The sequence below is a fragment of the Arvicola amphibius genome, chromosome 3 (assembly GCF_903992535.2).
Source record: "Arvicola amphibius chromosome 3, mArvAmp1.2, whole genome shotgun sequence".
NCBI lineage: Eukaryota > Metazoa > Chordata > Mammalia > Rodentia > Cricetidae > Arvicola > Arvicola amphibius.
The window spans coordinates 85,038,620-85,060,302 of record NC_052049.1 but is presented as its reverse complement, the minus strand read 5'-3'; the positions used below and the strand labels follow the sequence as shown (position 1 = coordinate 85,060,302).

Sequence of the window (21,683 nt, the reverse complement as noted above, 5' to 3'; positions counted from 1 at the left end):
AGTCCTCCATCACTTAATGCTACCCATGACCAGTGCAGAAATACAGAGACTAAGCATGGGATAGGCAAGGTTCACGTGAATCTGAAATGATGCCTCGGGTCCCAACAGGTTTGGCCCAAGTACACTTGTGAAGAATACGCCAACCCGTGTTTCCACCACAGACCTAGTGCATCCAGACACCCACGAAGAACACACTGAAGGGCCCAGGAAACACCATCCTGATCTGGCATGTACCGCTTTAAACCACTCAGTGTGGCGAATCCTCATTCAGTCAAATGACAAAAAATGCTTTAGTCTCCCCTTCCCCATGACAGACTGCTTTCACTTGCACATTTCCAGACTTCCATGAGTTTCCTTGCCTCCTACCGGATCCGGAAGTCACAGAAACTCCATGGGAGCAGCACTTTGTCCCCATGCCCAGACACTTGCATTCTCTTGACTCCAAAGAGACAGCTTTCTCTGGAGCGAGAGACTCTCTTCAGCTCTCAGAAACAAGACCTACTTATAACCAAGCTAAGAGAGCTGTAATTAAAAGGAAACATAATAAAGTTCAGCTGTTGTGGATTTGAACAGCCCAACACACAGCATGCTCCCTCTCCTTGTTAAGAGGGAAAGAAAACGAAGGGAACAAAAATAACCCACAATCCTTTGTGGCTCTGTCATGTATCTTCACACTTCTCAGGAGGCTCCGACTTCCCCTCAGCCATCCCTTAATTTACATACCCTCCAATGTGCAGACAATCTGGTTCTCGGCTCGCCCCAGAATCTCATCCTGATGGCAAATATTTGAATTGTAAAGGCCGTCATCATTAACAATCTGCACTAAGAATCGAGGCATGCTGGTCTCCAGTGTTTAGCTTTTACCTGAACCAAATAGACGCTTTACCTTGCATACAGATAGCGCATGAATCACCTGACTTGCCTCACCCAATGTCAGGAAGGAAAAAGCCAACATTAACAGGGATCTCTGATGGCCAGCCCTCTGTGCTGGCCTCTCGACCATACTTCTGTGTGAATAGACAAAGGCTAGCTTGGTCCTCAGTGGGTTGTAGATCTCTGTGACTTGGAATCCTCGGCTGTCGCAGTCTCAAGTTACACCTGTCCTTTTGTAACCTTGTCTCCTGCACAGCCACAGATGATGCAGGTTTAGGTCAGGTAGGTGAGCCACTCTTCCCCCACAGCACTGGTAGTAGCTTCATCCTCAGCCAGGTGTGTCCAACCTTGTGAAATTGACACATAATATAATCCTCCAAGTTCATGTAGCTATGCTTGAGAACTACAATTACTCTGCTAAATGTTAAAAAAAAGAAAGAGAAAAACAAAGAAAGAAAGAAAGAAAGAAAGAAAGAAAGAAAGAAAGAAAGAAAATCTTGAGTTTTAAATAAGTCTCTAATTCTCTAATTTTTTGTGCCTGTGATTTACTTGGGAACTGGGTGGCAGCCACCCCCTAAAAAGTAAAGAATAAAAGAAAACAACAACTTGAACTGATAAACTAGACTTCATCAAGATAAAGCAAGACCTTGTCCCCATTGAAAAACCTTGTTAGAAAAGACCAGTCATGGCCTTGTTGACGATCATAACTGTTCTCCACCACATGAGGTTGGTCACACCTCAGAGCTTGGGCACCCCAAGGTCCATTCTAACGAGGTAGTCACATCTACTTCTAACTCGTCTGCTCCTCGGTCGGGGTGAACTCTGTGCAGCTAGTCAGTGGACATCAAACACTTCGTCTCTCCCATTTTACCTTCATGCTGTAACTTCATCTGAAATAGGACCCTATTTTCTCCATAGCAACAGTGTCATTTATGGAATCATATCTGAGGAAATTTTAGAAAAATAATGAAAGTCTAAAAATACTTCACATATTAATTATTTTAAGAAAAGGAACCTTGGAGTAAATTCTAGGTCTCTTTCCCCCTTCCTGCCACTCTTTCCTGCCCTCAGCTCCAGCCCGCCATTTAAATATCAGCCTGCTGTGTGCTTGCTTCATTCCAAGGCAGAAATGTATTCATAATCACACCGTAACTGGCACTGACTGTCTCTCCTTCAGTAGGGTGTACATGCTGAACTTGAACGAACAGCTTGTGCACGGCTCCCTCCATTCATTGAGATGCAGTTGCTCAGGATTTTGGAAGCTCCTCAGTCACACCTCCCCCTGGGTGACTACTAGATTTTGGTTGGTATTTTTATAATTAGACGTGTAAGAGCGGACTTATTTTTTAGAGGAAGAACCTGGAAACTGAGCTGTTTTTATCAATGGGTCTCTTTGTGCAGAGACAGTACCAGCAGGCCCTTTTCCCTCTGTCAGGTGTGCCCTACCCTTTGAGATGGAGAGATGATGTAATCCACAAATTTCAAACCTCAAATGGGATACCCACCTTTACAAAAGAGCTCAATTCAGTTATACCCCAGCGAACTGAGCAGTAGATGCTGGCTTCAAGTGTTTTTATCCATGTCCCATTTCTACAGTCTTTCCAGGGCCCCTCCTTGACACATCAAATTTAATAATAGTATAAGAGAAATTCAGTATGCCTCCTCTGCTCTGCCTTTACTCTGTGACACCTGCCTTGATCAACAATGGTTCAAGAGAAACGTCCCTAAAGTGAATTATTGTCATGTGGGCTGTTCACCACCTTGCTTTTAACTACCTCTGCCGCACACCCCCGCAGCAACGCACAGGCTGTGACATTTCTGAACCCCACTTTGCTAGGACTCGGGCCAGCTCTGCAGTGTCCTTTCCTGCCCACCTTTTCTTTGGCCTCATGCTGCTGCACCCAGCACACTCTGGCTTTGCATGTTCTGTTACTGGCTCTGAGGAAGCACATCTTACCTAAACGGAATGCTGTAGTGAAGACGGACTCCTCGTATTGATTAATGGCCTCACCCCAGATGATTTGGACTTGTTTTCTCACAAAATTGAAATCACCTTTCAGGCTAAAATGGAGCTTGGAAAAACAAGACCTGGGGGAAAGGCATGGAGTCGCTTATGAAATAGGATGCTTAAGTGTAGGTTATTAAATTGTGGGGGGGTTGATGGTGAACTGCTGGTCCAGATTCTATGTCCCTTGTCAGAAATTCATTTGGAAACTTGGGAAGATCTTGATTTAAATGAAATCTTGGCTTAATTAGGAGCAAATGTCCTAGAAATGAGTATTATAGCATGCTGGCCACATTGGTAGATGGGAAAATGTACCAAGGATGCTAATGATCTGGCTCTTCTATGACATCAAAAGTATCTCATCAGGAGTATTTAAACTGCAGAAACTAATGAAAGAAACAAATACAAACATGGCATATGTGTGCAAAGAGGAAACGAGAGGATTATAAAAACAAATTTGCAAAAGTTGCCAAAATTTTAACAAGAGCAGAAATTATGAAAACACATATAATCTACATAAATACATAAATACTCAAATGCTATACCCCTACACAGGTAGGGTGAAAGTGTGTTTTGCACAGACTTTGAAGGGCCACAGTCAGTGAGAGCAAGAACGGAAACTGGACTTCTTTGCTCCTCTTGCCCCTCAGCTCTGTTTTCATTCATCTTCCAGATGAGAAATAATTTGCACATTCCCTACCTTTGACCCTCACATGTGTGACTTTCCTAAATAGCTGACACTGGAGTATGAACACTATTCCTCCAAAACAACCGCAGTTTACACAAAACTCTCAGTCTTCATCTTTAGGAAAGTAAGCAGCACCAGGGATGGGGGCAGACCATCTACTGTTACTTGAGCTGAGACTGAGACCAGGAGTTAATAGCCTCCAGAAGGAGCTTGAGAAGCTGTAGCCTTGTCTTTCTCTCACAGCTTTGGAGGTTGTTATTAGCTTTCCTTGAGGGTTTCCATGGCAAAGGTGGTTTTGCTTTGTTTTGTGTTTTCCCCAGCATTTACTTCTTGGGGGTAAATGATCGGCCTTGCCACTTAAGATGACTGCTGCCCGCCATCCAGATCAGCTTTCTGGGTTATTCCATGAGCAAATCAAGAAAGCATTGCCTTCAACAAGAAGTCACACGCTAAGACCCGCTTCTCCTCTCAGGCCAGGAACCCCCTCTTCCGAGTCCTCAAAACTCTTCTTTGGAGTTAGCTTCTAGTGCCTCTCGGTAAATCAACTAATGACAGTAATTGGAAGATGATTCTCTTCTAGATGAAACTTTGGGGAACATATATCATCTCCAAGCAACTCTCTGGTACCCCCGTATCTCTACAGATTTAATTAAATGTTAAAGGCAATTATATTCTCTCCAGTAATTAAAGAATCCTATGTGAACATGGTAGCTGCAAGCAGTTGGCACTTAGACTATACATGCCTATATTTTTAGAAAGTAAATCATATTGTTTATTTTTCACTGTAGCACAAATTTCAGTAATTCAGATGTGACTCTTTACCCCCTTCACTCATCTGCCTACTTAATATTGTAATATCATGAAAATGTGTTGTTAAATGACCATAAAAATAAAATCCCAAGACTGTAGGAAGTAAAAAAGCCATGCTTCTCTGTCCTAAAATATGAAATTCAATAGATGCATTGCCCTACATACTAAAGTTAAATAAAATTACCATCTGAAATCAAAAGTATTTCACACATGCAATTCCCGACAAAAATAAATAGCACTGGTGAACATATACTGACATTTAATTAAAATTGTTCCAACACTTAGACCACTCTCTTTTCTCTTCCTTAAAAAGGTCTCTAATTTGGGGACGTTTGTAAGTGACACTTCTGTTCAGAGATAAAATGATCCCAATTCTAACAATCTTAAGTATGTCTTTCAAGACAAAAGGACAAAAGACAATTTTTTTTCTAAACCTTTGTGTAAATTGCCTTATAAGTTCACTGGTGTTATATCAGCAATATAATATCCATTTAATACCCCTCTGATTTTATGATGTTATGTTGTTTCTGTGAAACCAACAGAACGTGGTAGAAAATTAATTTACACTGCCAAGATGCCAAAAACATGTCTCTGAATATCTCAATGTTCAGAGAGACTTTTTCATGTGAAATATGTTTTTTAAAATTTTTCTCATCTTGCTCTATTCATAATTTTATTTCTGACATTTAATTGAGGGACTCTGAATCCTACCAGCCAAATGTTTACCAACAATCCTAGAATAGATCTAAAAGTATCAACTCATTTGTGTTTATTGTAATTGGAATAGTTTTTACTGAGAATGTATTCTGTCGGAGAAAAGATTAAAGAATTCCTGAAGTTTGCAGCATGGTAGCTGAGACGGGTTGAAGGGCTGTTAGCTTTCTTGGTATTTTATGGAGTCTTACATTCATGCTGACGTTTTTATTTACAATTCATTGGTTTGGGGGTCCTTTGTTATGCTTATAGAGTATTGCTTTGAAATACTAATTAAGTTAGAAATAGTAAGGTCCCATTTAAGATTTATGAAATTGAGCCATAGGGATGCCTGCCAGAATATGTATCTACATAAAAACACCCTGTAAAGATATATGCCTCCAGACACTTAATACCTTCTCAGATGTGCTAATTTCATGTTGTTTCTGTGAAATCATCAGGGGGGAATTTTGACAGCTCTTTTGATGCAGAGAAGGGTGTTGGGACAATTGTCATTGCAAAACCTCTGGATGCAGAGCAAAGGTCGGTCTACAACATGAGCGTGGAAGTCACCGATGGAACCAATGTTGCTGTCACTCAGGTAAGCTGTTGAGTTACTGAGAGTAAGAATGTGAAAAGATCTGCTAAAGAGAGAAATGGAAGCAATGAAAAGGAGATCCAGGGAGTAATAAATTATGTCCATGGATGTTTAGTGTTCAGAGAATTGTTTAGGGAACAACTGGGAAGAAAGGGTCTAGCAGTGATGTTGTAGAATTATTTGCTGCCTCTTTCGAGATGACTGTGGCTGTTTGCTCATGCAAGAGTGGTGTGCATGTGTCTTCTGGTCATTTACTGTAGACTGTTGTAGTTGACAGCAGTCAACTTGCAAAGAGCCCGTCTATGTTGTCAGTGTTAGCACAGCATGAGATTCTTCCCGTCCTCATTTCTTCAATCACCGAAATTTAAATTAGAGACACCGAGGAGCCCATGTTAAATTCTGTCCTGAGATAGAAGTTACCTAGCCAAGGTCAAACAGCCTCAATAAAGGACAAGACTGAAGCCTGGGTACCCACAGTAGTCTCTGTGTTAAGGGGTTCTCGGTCCCGACTGCACCTCATACCCTCTGACCTGGAGCATGGTGAGAGCAGGGCCAAAGTCCTGACATCTGGAATCCAGTCCCAGAGTCCCTGCTGATGTTACCATACAGCTGGGCTTGAGCTTCTCTTCTGCTTCTCGAGTGCCAAGGAGAGACACTGAGAGTTAGAAGAAAACTTCCGAGTTACTGTCGGACTCAGAACACCTCTGAACTTCTTCCCAAGGGAGACTGACCCAGTGCTAGCTCTCAACACAGACGATTTACCATAAATAAAAGTTTTCTGTTTTGTTATTCAGAACCATAAGCCCAGCCCCATATGGCACACACTGCAGCTCCGCTCTTTCTCCCCGCTTCCCTCTGTTGTCCCCACAACACCAGCAGACAGGAATGACTGATCTGGACCCTGTTCTCTACTGGACCCAGATGGATATGCAGAATTCTTCTCAACACATTTAGGTAGTGAGTAAGAAAGCTTTGCCAAGCTAGAAGCAAGCAAGTGATGATTTATTTTAAATACGATTTACACTTTTATAACCAGGAAATTTGAAAGCAGGAGGAAGGAGAATTCATATGCTTGTCCAGACAACTGTCTTTTGGTCTGTAGATGCTGCAAAAGTGTCACATGACTGTTTCCTTGTAATCAGAGAGTAGTAGAAGTGGAGGGGACAATGGGGTTTATTCCAAGTGACCATTTGCTTTCCATTTGAATATAGCTATACACAGAAACGATTCGCCAGTGCGTGACCACTCTTGACTCTCACTTGGTCCCTTCCTGCTTATCGGGGACCCTGTTTGCCTTAGAGAGTCTCACTTAAACCTGTTAACCTGAAATATGTATTAATATCACCCTATAGTGTCTGAAAATTGACCCAATTGGAACAACAAATTACATATTCTTCCTATTTAAAACCACACCAACCCTTGGCATTTTTTGAAACTCAAATCTAGACACATAAATGAGGCCTCCTGGCTGAGATTCCATGGGAACTAGGCAGTAGAAGAGTATGCTAGAAGATCCCTGCCAAACAATCCAAGTGCAGTATTGCTCTGTTGTTAGTGCTAACTCATTTTAAATGGGAACTCAAACTATTTTTATAAAAAAATTAATGGTTTCTTATCATAGCCAACCCCAGCTTTTCTGTGCTAATTAAAAATCCAAAGCATAGTCTAGTAAGATAAAAATAAGCATGGAATCCTATTCATTTCCAGGCTTTCCACTGGGTTTTAAAACCAGTGGAATAAAGCAGTATTCAGCGTATCTAAAATGTATAATTTATTAATATTTTCAGAATGAATGAATAGATTCTACATATCCAGCAGCATCTATCTAGAAGATGCACCAGATCTCTGAAGCATAAAGCATTCATGTTAGCAATGGCGATGAAAAAGTTAGTAGAAAGACATTTAGAATTCCATGCCATATTCAGGTAACTAAGGTGCTTAAGGTCACTGTGGATAAGTTTTAATTGTTTGTTGTTTCAGACAAGATCTCACTGTATTGCCCATATTGGTCTCAAACTCCTAAGCCGAAGCAATCCTTCAGCCTCAGGTCACATAGTGGGTGGAACTAAGGCACATTTCACCACACTAAGCTAGTAATGCAGTTTTAAGGCCAAATGTCTAATCTACACTCACTAAAATAATATGGAATTGCAAGTCTTTGAATGAGACCTTTAAAGGAGAATTTATCTGAAAAAAAAATGCTTTTCCAAGCTTATAAACATTTAGACTTTAATCCAGACCATTCATAAGCAGCCTGAGAATTGGGGTGAACTTATAGGTCCCCTTAGCAAGAGCAAATTAAAGAGGTTAATAAAGGACATCATGAGATTTTTCTTGTCAAAATACTCCATGCCATGCTGTTCTCAGGAACCATGCCCTGAAGGAATCAGAACTCAGTTTCCAAAGCACGCATTCTGTCCTCATCAAGACTGTCACCATCGGAAGGCCATGGCAGTGTTGAACCTGTCTGTTTACCAGAGTTGGTCAGCCTAGACTTCCCTGAACATGGCAGCAGGAATAGTTCTCTGCAACAGCGTCAGGCATATTTGAACCATAGAATGTTTTGGAAATAAACAGAGCATTCTAGACTCTTTTAGGAACTGCTAAAATGCACTCAAATCCATGACCCTAGACAATGCAATGACTCTACCACCAAACGGACGCCTTTCTCCATGTAATGTTAATGGCCTGGAGTTTACAAGACACCTGTTCAGAGCTCCATGGGTGATTTATCTTTCCTTGGTTCACAGGAGATCATAAAACACAGTGGGAACATGGGTTTCTCAGCAGCCATAAACAACATGGTGAATTTTACTTCACAAATACCAAATAAATCAGAGCCTCAGGGATTCAGTGTCAACATGAAACTTCACTTCGTCTTCAGTCTAGTCCTGCTCTTCTGACTCTCATAGATTCTTGTGCCTCCGAGCTACAGAGTCTGAGGCTACCTAAATATCCCTTCTTTCTGGGGATTGGCCAGGCTGAGTGCAGCCTGTAAAGGGACCTGTGCATTTCACACTACAAAGACACCAAAGAACAAAATAGGAAACCAAAGCATCCCCACATGTGCAGAAGCCACCTGATGAGGAAGACGAAGACGTCTGCATGAAATTGTGCAGGATTTGCCAAAGGATGTTGTTGTCCTCTTCATATTACAACACAGTATGGAAGTGATTCCCATGTCATCTTAGAAAGCCAGAGATGAGCTAGGAAGTCTACATTGACAGGGAAGGAGGAAAGGGAGAAGCTGTCTCTGGACTGTCTGCTTCAGGCAAAGATGAAGAATCTCGGGAGCCCTGGTAGTCCTAAGCACCAGGACTGGAAAGTATACAGGGAGTTGGGGGGCACACGGAGAATGGAATGCATCACCAACAAGGAGTCACCATCTACCTCAACCTAAGTGGAATTATAGAAGTTTAAGTGGATCCCAGCCCTGGTTCCCAGACAATACACTGCCACTTGCATTAGAAAAGAGCTAAGATGCTTTATAGAGATAGCTAACCACAACTTAGGGCAAGAGTGTCAGTCACATTATCCTACTAAAGACTCATGGAGTCATTTAAAGGGGAACCAGAAGCTACTTAAATTGGCTTCCACTAGATAAAGATGAGTAGATCCCTCAACTTTCATAATGACTTTATAAAACAGGTACTAAAAATACTTATTCCAGGCAGAATTGGTATATCCTACCTCCCCTCCAAAAATATTCATACTCTAGATGTTCACTTTAGAATCTCGATGTATTACTTAACTCGGCAGAAGAGACTTAAGATATATAATTAAGATCAAAGGTCTCCACATAGGACCTATCTACTAACAAAGATGTGACTGCCAACTTTTCTCAGCTAGAATTGGAAAGGAAGGAAAGGGAGAAGACAGAAAATTCAGTGCAAGGCAGATCCGAGACTATTTGAATATATAGGTGGCCACAAGATGTTGGGGACCCAGCAAGTAAACAAGGACCCTAGTCCCATGACTGGATGGCACTATATTGAGCCTGAATGGGAAAAGAGAATATTTAAAAACGAATGCATCTATGTCAATCCTTTGAGATTGGCCTTGACTTCAGTATTCAGAGCCATGAGATAATAATAATATCAGGTGTTATTTTAACACCTAATTTATCTAAGTTGATAATGATGTTTTGTGCCAGAAATATGAAACCCATTGACTACTGCAATTTATGTTTTACTATTTAAGTCAAAGGCCCAATGCAATGTCAAGTGGTTTGAGGAGAACTTGAACTCAGACCCACACAGGCAGATACCAGAGCCTGCTCTTTCATCCACTGTACTGTGCCAGCTCTCAAAGGCAACATTAAGCCTTCAGAGTCTGTTCTAAGGCAGCGGTTACAAGAAGTACACCTATTTAAGTTGGTCTCCTGGGAAACACGATACCTGTAACCATCAGACTATCTCCTAGCTGTCCTAGGTCCAGATTCCTCTTGGCATAATTTCAACCCCAAGAACTTATGTTGCTAAGGACAATCCATGATGAATATTAATACTCTCTGTACATCTGCCAAATCAGTCAGAGCTACTGCATCTTCATAGAAAATGTAAAACAATGTAGAACATGGCTCTCCCAAAGGTTTATGGATGAAAAGGCACACAAATATATAAAACTTGATGTTTGCATAGTGAGACTCAACAAGTCTCATTAGGAATGTCTATTTACCAGTATCCTTGGAAAAGTTGAATCTGGAATTATCATCATTCTTTTTCAGGGAGAAATCAAGGCCCAGACTGGTTAAATGGATGCCTGGGTTCACAGGAAAGAGATATAAGCCCATTTCTTCCATTGCAAAAACATGCTATTAGTAAAACATTCCTTTACATGTTTATGGTTACAAAATATACATCTTCATCCAGTAGGGAAAGTATCTTGTAGAATGAAAAAGTATTGACACAGAATTGGGTTGCACAAGTCCAAGTTGGCACTTGACCTGTGTATATTCCCATGGAAGGCAGCTCATTTACTCTAAGCATCAGTCTTTTTTTCTTTTTTTTTTCTTTTCTTTTTTTTTTGGTTTTTCGAGACAGGGTTTCCCTGTAGTTTCTAGAGCCTGTTCTGGAGCTAGCTCTTGTAGACCAGCCTGGCCTTGAACTTAGAGATCCGCCTGCCTCTGCCTCCCGAGTGCTGGGATTAAAGGCGTGCGCCACCACCGCCCGGCCACATCAGTCTTTTTCACTGTGAAAGAATCTTATGTGCTTCATAGATTGTTGTAATACTGAAAATGAGAAGGCTCTTGGAACTATCACATGCTGAATGTATACAGACTTTATTAAGACAATCTGATACTCAACTTTAAATTGAAACATACCTGATAGCTATAAATGACATGAGAGACCTTTATTGTTATATATGAAGGAAAACAGAGATAGTCTTGGCCAAATAGTAATCTAAAAGCTATGTTAATTTGCTTCAGGGACTTGAGATATTTGATTTTGTGATTTGTTTGTTTGTTTTTTATTGAGCTACACATTTTCTCCCATTCTCCTTCCTTCCTCCCCTCTCCCATTCTACCCTTCTCCAGATTGTATAAATATTTCACCTTTTACTAGAGAGTTTGCGATTTTTAATATGCTTTTCTTATTCAGGGCATGCTTTGTGTTTGTAAAGCTAAAAGAGTAAGCTTATAATTGTGGCTCTACGACCAAGCCTGACATTAAACATCTCCTTCCATATCCTCCAAAACTCTCTGGCTCTGCTAAGCAGCTACGTGAGTGTGGCCTGCAATGATTGGAGTAGGAGTGAGGAGAGCTATGACCAGATTCCCAAACCAAGACTTGAACCCCACCCTGTGAATCCTATCACTAAGGCTGCTTGGAGTCCCTCACTGCCCTGCTCACTTAGAACAAATTTTACCGTGAAAATGTGTCATCTGTCTTGATCCTATTCTCCATCCACATATGCTTCAGATGGCAGAAAAGAGAATGATTTTTTTCTAAAGATGTTTGTTATCTCAGGAGACATTTCAGAAAGCTCTCCTCCCACTTAGAGTTCTCTTACGTCCACGTTAGTGTCATTTGCCTCTAACATGTGAAGACAGCGCTGACCCCAATGTTCCTCTGGTGTTTAGTTACATTAAGACCCAGCCGAAGAGAGCCAGCTGCATATGGATAAAATACCATATGAGACTTCCTTAAAGAAAAAAAAAAAGAAACAAAGAATGATAAAATTTCAGTATATGTAATAGATCTATTGCTGGCACCTTATGAAAACCAATTTTTGAAAATAGATTCCCATTTTCAAGGTAGCGGGGAACTTTCTATTAAAATAATTCTTTGATTAATGTTCCCAAGATGAGAATAGCTATGCCAGTTATCTGTTTCGTGAGTTAGTGTTTCTCTATAGCAAAAAAGTGAGAGTTAGACACATGTGTTAACATATATACACTGTAAATTTATTCTTAATGTGTATGTAACCTAAATGCACATGAGAACGATCATGAATGAATACAGGACTGGCTCTGAACAAATGAGAATTGAATCCGACCTTGCTCTTGTGACTTTGGCCACATCCATTAACATGGTTCTCCATTGAAGAACCAGATATAATAGAGACAAGGAGCAAATACGATGCACATTTCTATACAGGAAGCAAGTGTGATATAAGTTTTCTACTCATACATCCAAAATAAAATTCACACATTTGAGAAGAATGAGAGGCACTTCTCCCCTGGAAAAGATGTTTTAAATATGTCTTAGAAACGCCAGCAGAGGCAGAGCAGAATTCCAGTAATTTAGACTTAATTGATCTTGCCCAACAATTCACCCCCACGGACTGTTCTACCATGAGCCTTTGTAAAGCAGGGCTTTGGCACCTACCCAGATTTAGCTTTGAAGAGCCTGTGGAAGGCAACATGTTTGTGGGGGGCAGCGCTGAACCAGCCCTGGAGATACTTCCCAAGGCTGGGTTCCCTCCTGCCTTGAGTCCTTTGTGCTTTTGTAAGCTTTTGAATTACCATTTTGAACACAACATCTTTGAGAGTTACTTTGCTTTGTTAGTTCAGGAGCTCACAAATGGCCCCAACTGTGGGAAATAAAAAGCAAATGAGGAGAAGGAAGTCTTTTACAGAGGAACACTTGTTCTGACTATAGATTAGGTTCAGGACAAAGCAAGCAGAAAGAGGCAAGCATTTCAAGATCACATCAGCTTTGAAACTTCATGAAGGTCAGGGCAGTTTGCTGGCCAGAAAGGCTTTTTACATCTGTTGATGTAACTGCCACTCTGAAAACAAATATTTTAGCATCTTGACTAAGTTACTTGAACTTTTTAAAGAATTGGCATTCAAAGAATACAATATGGTTTTGCAAATACATTAGAGATAAAAACAATACCGCAAACCCTCTTGGCACACTTCTCCACTGTTTTTGCAAGTACAAGCTAGGGCACAAAGCTTGCCCCTGCCAGTATCTCTCCTAAGTGAAAATGGTCATGCCACAGGGGTGATAAAGTGGCTACCACCCCACTCAGAACAGCACATCTCAACCACTGTAAGCAGCTGTGCAGCTGTTTGTCAGGGTAGTATGTCTGCGTAAATTTATTTTTTATAAAAGGCAATATTTTCTAGAACGCAGTCACATGCGAAGATACAGTGAAACGGGAAAGTCGTTCATGGTGCTCCTGTTAGTCAGGAGTAAGATAGAATGGGCACCACACCCACTGCCGTGTAAAACTGTGTTGTAAGACACAGGGCAACCAGGCAACATCCAGCTCTGAGTCAGAAGAATTATAAAGGAAAATGTAAGACCACCTCTTGTTTCACATCCATCCCTAAAAAGAGACACAGAAAGAAATGCAGAGCCTCGTAGAGAAAATGAAACTAGATCTTGGCCTCACATAACAGTGCAGGAAAGATTCCCACTGCGCAGGAGCGGAAAGTGATAAACAGGAAAGCACACAAATGCCACCTGTAAGTGCTGCATGTGTTCGTCTGCATCGCGGAAAATGGAAAATATTTCAAAATGCCTCACCACCCGGAAACAACAGAGGAAACGCTGGGTGCCTTTCCTTCTGCGTGGCGTGCCAAAGAAACTTGCACCCAGAATAAAGCCCACACAGAATTTAGCACCACCTTGTCATCTCTATCACTGAGTTTCCAAAAGCAAAAAAAAAAAAAAGGAAAGTAAACTTTCTAGCCCACAGAAGAATGAACTGGCATAAGCAGTTTAACAGAGAAAGAAACGCAAAGGGCTCTGTAGCGTAGGAGCCAAAGTTCAGCCTCGCTCCTAATAGGAGCATGCAGATGCAAACAACACTGGGGTGCCACTTCCATCTAGCAGGCTGGCAAAGGCACCAAGTCTTCCCACAGACTTTGTTGGCAAGGCTGGAGCGTCATTCTTGCATACATGGAGGAATGCCCATTGATGAACCCTTGGAAGAGGGGAACACAAAACTGTCTCATCAAACAACTCTCCTACAGCAAGGACAGGACTGTATGCCAGGGAAATTAATAAGAAACATAAGCACATTCATTTTCTTTACGTACTCTAAGAACAAATAATAGAAAAATCTTAATGAGTCCGTAAAGGATGACTGACCACGATGCTCCCTGGAAGAACATTTCTTTCTGTATGGCCGATTTATCTTCAGGATATCGAGCGGGGTCCTCAACACTGCCCAAGCCAATAGCAGCAAGCAGTTCTGCCCCATTCCCAATGGATACCACCAGCACTCCTTCCTTCAGTTATCAGAACAAAATCCATCTCCAGATACCTGAGAACAATGGACATCTTCTGTTCATTGTAATTTCTAATACAAAGTGAATCCTGTGGTAGCGAAAATGTATATAGTATCACTACATTGAAAAAGAGATGAGAAACCATCTGTTTTTAGTAGAAGTTGTCTACAGTAGGGAAGCCAAATTTCTTTAAATTTTTAAATTCTTCTTCAATAGTCTAATAAAAATATAAAATATTTTAATCATATCCACCCCACGCCCTCTCTTCCTCCCCCACTCCCTATGCACTTCTCCTTCCCGACAATTCTCCCCTTACCTGCACGGCCTTTTCATGACCCACTCATTGAGAACCTAAATTTCTACAAAATTAAAATGGTTTTAAAATGACAAAAAAAACAGAAATTAAATGTTGAAAAAGCAAGTATGTTACTTAAACCTGCTCCAAACAAAGTTGACATGTTTTCTTCTTTAACACAAACTTTAATAAGCGGGGCATACTCAGGGGTGAGCTCGTTCGGCACCCGAAGGAATCTGGCTGCCCCAGTGCTGTCTTCTGTGAGCTTGTCTAGGTTCCATAATGAAGTCCCCAGGCTTTCTTCATAAATCAGCAAGGTGCTGCTTTAAAGTAACGCCCTGGACACTCCTTATTGGTTCAGATCATAAGTCATTGTCTGTCCTTTAAGAAGAAGTTCTAAATTATGGAAATAAATGGAAACAAATTATCTTACATGACAATCCAGTTCTGGAGGAGAATATGGTAACGGACGTTCATCATCTCATTCAACTTTGGGTTTCTCCTTGGAGATTCACTTCAGGAAGAAGAGAGCTGAAACACAGCACCAACTTGTTCTGAATAACTATAAGATAAATGCCAGCTTTATTATCCGGAGTCCTTTGCACTCATATTTAAACCAAAATGACTAATTATAAAAAAAGTCAGCTTCAGAGGAAGAATAAAACAAATGCAGAAACAATGGCACCAAGTAAAATCACTACAATTGGAAACATATTTGTGAATTCACTAAAATTTGATGATTTTTTAAAATTTTTTTTTCTAATTTTGTTCAGTGAATGAGAGCAAAACTGAACTCAATCCACTCAGAAGAATTCCCAGTACTAGACTGTAATCTCCAAATATCATTTCTAACAAAAGAAAGAAATGGAGATGCTGACTTTTGGAGCAATGGATAATTCAAGAATAAAATAGAAAATGTTCAGGACAGTTCTGGAAATAATACCAGCTGCAATTTTCAGAAAGTAAGGGAGCTGGCTGGGAATGCAGTTCATTAGCAAAGTGCTGACTTAGGGCAGCAAGGTCCTAGGTTCAGTTCCTAGCACATCAAAATCAATCAATCAAAGAAGGGAGAAAAAAGGTGAGAAAAGAAGAAAGGGGAGGGGAATTCAAAGAATATAAGGATTGTTTCAGAAAAACTCAAGCACCAACCTAAGGACAATCCTTCTGGCCAAGGAGAGACTATGCACAATGCAGTAAACATGAATGCTTCAACCAATGGGACAGTCAAATACGATCAAGCTGGCTACAACACCCAAGGGCGAATTTCTTCCTCTCCTTGTGCTAGAAATCCTATCAGCCTTGGGCTGAGTGTCAGCATGGTGCTCAGCCATAAATGGCACACCTGCATCACCCCTTATGCTGGTTAGCACTCAGTGAGTATCACAAAGATGAGAGTGAAGGATGGAAGGAGCTAGAGACTGGGCAGGGCTAAAGTGAACACTGCCTTCTGGGCATGACAGGACTGTGGGCACCCATGAATTCAGAGCAGCTGTGGTCACCCGAACAGGATCAAGCCGGTCAACATTCCAGCATGCAAAGGAGAGATAACAAATGAGAGAGGGATCATAGAATCAGAACATTAAACATTTTATGAATAGATTAGTCTTTAATGATCACCAGTGACTGTGGGCATCGTAGTATGAGAGACAAAATCAGATAGGGTACATCTTCAGAAGAAGCATGTGTCACTCAAGAACAATGTTTATAAAAGTAAGTAAAACTAGAAAGGAAATTGAACCAGAATCACACCATGACTCCTTGACCGCTCTACCAATTTATAACAAATATGAGGACTTATCGTGTAGAGAAAAGCCACAGGGATGCTGCAAGCAAAATTCAGACTGGGAACTAAACAGAAAGAATCTCAGTCTCTTCCGCAGCAGTAGTCAGCACGGGGAAGAGAATCAGGGAAATTTACAGAGGCAGAGGGAAATTCTGTAAGTTAAAATGTGAAAGTACACGTTGAATACAATGCTTGAACCTTTATGTTGTGATTTTTAAAAGTTTATATATGCATACATACAGCATATTTAACAGTGGAGAAATATTGGCATAGGCTGCACTTTTAACATTAAAGAATTCCTGGGGTTGCTTTTGCTTTTTGAGTTAGGGACAACAATGCTCTGGTAGATGTTTGTACACATGACTTTATTTATTCTAGGAGTCCCCGCCTGTTAGAAATGCAGACTGAAATGATAGCTGTGATTTGCTTCAAAACAGTCTGGGTGGCAGGTGGGGATGATTAGGTAGACAGTTGAAGCCACCGATTGCTGTCAAAGCTGGGTGATTAATGGTACACTTCTCTACCTGCCCAGAAGATTCTATAACACAGGACCTCACGAGGAGACAATGGTAGCTTCCTACTGGAGCCATCTGAGCAAGCTTTTGGCTAGTCATCTCTCAAAGAACAAGCACAGGCTGATACTGTGGCTACTGAGGAGCTCCGAGGGCAGCCAGCTCACCCCATCCCTGCCTTCCTTCTCCCTGCCTAATCTTGATTTCTCCCACCTTGTATTAATTGCTTTGTTCGCTGTTGTAAAAGAAAGACCTGGCAAAAAAAAAAAAAAAAAACCTTGAGGGTTTATTTTTCCTTATATGTCGAGTGGATACATTCCACGACAGGGAAGCACAGGTGCAGGAGTGTGAAGTCACTAATTAGCTTGCTTTCTTCTCCTTTCTGTTGTATTCAATCCGGTACCCCAGCACACAGGATGCTACCACTGAAGTTCAAGACGTGTCTTCCATCATCAGTTAAGCCTCTAGAAAAAAATCTCAAAGCCGTATCTAGAAGATGCGCGTCTCCTAAGAGATTTCTGGTGCAGTCAAAGTGACAAAGATTAATCCCTCCCTGCACTGCTGTCGCTAGTCCACCTTAAGAAATGGTGTACAGATAAGATTTTAGGTAACAGAAACCTCCAAATGAAGGCCACTTTCTAGTCATTCACATTGTGCCTCAGATTGGTCTGTGGAATTACCACGTCTCATGGCTACCTCAGCTCTTTAATTATTAATGAGATTATAGATACAATCATAATTGATATTGCTGTTACTGTGAACTAATGGTTTGTCGTCAGCTACTTACCGGCAGAATGTTTTTTATAAGAGAGCTTGCTCTATGTTGAGATTGCTGCTAAAAGCTAGGATGCAGGGATACACAGAGAGAGGCAATAAAAAGGTGACCTCTTTCATTAGCAGTGAATATGCTGGGGTTCCTGATCACTCTTGTCTTCCTTTGACTACAGGTATTTATCAAAGTGTTGGATAATAACGATAATGGCCCCGAATTCTCCCAACCACATTATGATGTGACAATTTCTGAGGATGTGCTTCCTGACACAGAGATACTGCAGATCGAGGCCACAGACAGAGACGAGAAGCACAAGCTGAGCTACACCATCCACAGCAGCATCGACGCCATCAGCATGAGGAAGTTCCGGATGGACCCCAACACGGGCGTTCTCTACACTGCCGAAAGGCTGGATCACGAGGCCCAGGACAAGCACATCCTCAACATAATGGTAGGACCAGACTCTTCGTTTTTCTCTCCTGACAGAACCATTTGTCAGCCAGGGCATATATACCCCAGTCTTCAGAAAACCAGGGCCCTTAAGGTGTGTAAATCTAGCCTTTGTGCTGACTGACAGGGAGCACTCCACTTTGTGCTGACAGGGAGCACTCCGCTTCACCTTTGTATTTCAGTCAAGGAGTCGTCCTTCTGACAAAGTACCTCCAAAGTTTTTGTCAACCTGAAATATCAGATTAATTCTGCAGATGTTGGCTATTCAGAAAATGCTGCTGACAGATGGTTTAGAGAAGAAAGCAACAGACAAATGTTCCCAACTCAGGGGTTTGTTTGGAGCCAGACGATTGTGTGGGAAAGTTTGAAAGAAGCCCCTTGAGAGAAGTTCTTCACAAGGGCAACTCTTCTCTCAATCCACATCGATGTATGGTGTGTTTCATTGGTGTTGGACCTAAGGGTAATACTGCTGATCCCAAAAGAACTGAACATGCCTTCCTTCAAATTACATAGAAGTGACTTTGCGCTTCAAGTGGGGCTTTGGGGTAATCATCCAGTGAAGAGTAAGAAGCATCATTGATTGATTCCCTTATGGCCTATATTCTGTCCCTGTAATAAGCCCAGAACAACACTGGCATGCACAGCCTCTGCCTGTCAGGGCCCCCTTATACTCCTGAAGAACAGGAAGGCTGACCATGATTTAATCTCCTGCACTAATTGAGTGTGAGATGACTAAATCTATGAACTCCCAAGTCATCCACAACAGTTACAACTTTTTCCTTCACTAGAATCTTCTTGGACAAGAGGCAACTTGAGCACCATGCCCTCAGCTAAGGTTGCCACTTAAGAGACCCCAGGAGACAGACGGGCAGTTCCCAGAGGCTGCCTGGTTCACTCGTATGCCCATTCATTCATTTATTCATTCATTCATTCATTCACAAATATTCTTGAGCACATATTACACAGAAAGCAATCTCACAAGTACCAAGATAGACAAAGTCCTCAAACTCTTTGGTCTAGTGTTCAATTCATTCAAAAACAACAAAAAAAAATCTCCAAATAGAGTTCAGTTGTATTCTTTCTTGGGTGTGGATGACCAAGCTATAGAACTCCATCATGGCACACTGACCAAGGTGATATTTACATGGTATTTTAAAAACAGAAGCCTCAGAGTGCTGAATAATTCCATTCTCATTTTTTTCAAGTCTTTTCTGTTCATCCTTCCCTCAGCAAACTCAAAAATCAGTTTGGTTGCCCATCGTTCATCATTTGTGTAGTTAGATGCTTAGAACAAAGACCGCTTTAGGCCACCTTCTTCCAAGCCTCACCTGCTCATTGCTCCCATGTACAGTCATGAAACACTTTTCTCCTTGAGAGTTCCTCTTGTATATGGCCCAATGTCTTCACATTGCTCTGGAGTAATGCAGCTTAAAACTGAACAAAGCAAGTGTATTAATTCAATAAGCAATATGTCAAATAATAACAGAGCCACATTTATAAGCTTTTGCCATATGCAATTCAGGTTAATTTTAAAGTCATTAATCAAATTTGTCTGGCAAAATCCCACTGAGGGGTCTTAGATGTTGTAGTTGAATGCATCTTCCTGTTGGTCAAGGTTCTCTAACAGCTCTGGGCTCTGCCCCCCTAAAAACGTCACTTGTCGCCATCACCATCATGTTATTCCTTCTCCTTTCTCCTTGCTCTGTCTTCCAGGAAGTTGAATGTTAGGTTATGTTCCTCTTTGCACTCACTATGAGCGCCTTTAACTGTATCCCATGCTGGCGTTTAACTGCCTGGTTGTATGCCTTTCTATGGCTTGCCTGTATCACCCATTTCAAAGATCCTAATCTTCGTGAAGGTAGAGACTGTCTAGTTTACTACTGAACCACCCTATGTATGCCAAGAACCTAACATCACAGATAGAAATATATGTTAGTTGAACGAATGAATGAATGAATATAACAATACTGTATCATTAATCCCACCCCTTAGAAGAATCTCTGTCTACCATTCCATGACTGAATATAAGTATATAACAAGAAATAAATGACTATGGAAACCATATGAGAGAATTGGGTTTGTGGTACCCAGGTCATCACAGGCCGGGCATCCAGTGGAACAACAGAGGTGCTGCTGCCCTGCTTTCAGATGGCTCCTAATCTCAACCTCTCTCAATGCATCCCCCATCCCATCTCCTGTCGTACCACTGTTGAGTGCTTTGTAGTTGTGTAAGCCTGGGTCAAGCACTTTGCATGCATGATCTCATTTTGTTTTCTCAACAAACATAGCCATGTGAGTTCTTTGAGATTCAAGTTTTTAGTCCTACTGCTTCTTATATTTTGCCTAAAGGTCAGAGATCAGGAATTTCCTTACCGAAGAAACTTGGCCCGAGTCATTGTGAACGTGGAGGATGCTAACGATCACAGCCCTTACTTTACCAATCCACTGTACGAAGCATCGGTGTTCGAATCAGCTGCCCTGGGATCAGTTGTTCTACAAGTGACAGCTCTGGACAAAGACAAAGGGGAAAATGCAGAGCTCATATATTCCATAGAAGCAGGTGAGAGCTGCAGAGACCTCAGCACAAAGCATGACACCCTCCCTCCGCAGCACAGCCCGCCCCATGAACTCACCAACCTATTTGTGCAATGGTGTGTATAAAGTTCTTAGCCTTTCAATATTGGCAGCAAGGGAAGAGCTTCCTTCCTTGCATTCAATCTTGGAGTTTTCCGAAATGAAGAAAAGAAGTGTGTAATGAATTCAGTGTCCCAGACCCAGAAATCAGCAAACCATGGACTCAGACTGAAATAACCACAGTTGGGTTAACTTCCCAGTGGGTGGACTGAAGACTTCAGGAAGCCCGGCACACCACCATGAACACAAACACCTTGCCTAGGGTGGAGGCAGTCTGAGCAACAGAGCAGTTGGTGCCTATGATACCTAAATTGTTTGCTTAACCAGACGATAAATAAACGAGAGCATGTGTCTTAAATCTTGGTGTTTTTCCAAGGATGTTAACATTTGAAGAACAGTTTATAGACAGTTTGAAGGTAGATAGATAAACAGTTATGACAGAGATGAATATCCAAGGAAGAATAAAAGACACGAAGCTAAAAATGACAAGTCTCCCTTATCTGTTCTGTGTCCCTCCCCATCTTGCCATTTTTGAATATTAACGCTGCATGTTCCTAAAGTGTTCTGTAGCCTGTCTGTGGTGAGCAATGCCAAGTGCACATTCTTTCCATGGCAGCAAAGGAACAGCTTCCTGCCCTTCTCTTAAATGTAGAGCATTTGAATGAGCATCTGAATTAAAATAAGCAGGATAGGAAAGTCACTTAGGAATAGAAATTTGAGAAAAAGCAAAGCCAATAATGTTAAAATCCCCATTATCAAATGATAATCTAAAAGCTACCTTTTAGATTAGGTGCCATATTTAAAATGGGTCAGTGCTGCCATCCACATAGAAGATGGTGCTCGCTAATGGCCAGGCACCCGCAGAGCTTCCCCACATGTTACTG

General features: G+C 41.4%; 1 protein-coding gene across 2 annotated transcripts in view; it reads left to right on the top strand.

The window, feature by feature from the left end:
• Fat3 (FAT atypical cadherin 3) overlaps positions 1–21,683 on the top strand; it is a 459,106-nt gene that overhangs the window by 347,285 nt on the left and 90,138 nt on the right. For both annotated transcript variants that reach the window (XM_038323653.1, XM_038323652.1), the window contains exons 6-8: positions 5,531–5,670; positions 17,891–18,166; positions 20,515–20,725. In XM_038323653.1, coding sequence (XP_038179581.1) covers positions 5,531–5,670; positions 17,891–18,166; positions 20,515–20,725 — 627 coding nt within the window. The remainder of the gene's footprint in view (positions 1–5,530; positions 5,671–17,890; positions 18,167–20,514; positions 20,726–21,683) is intronic.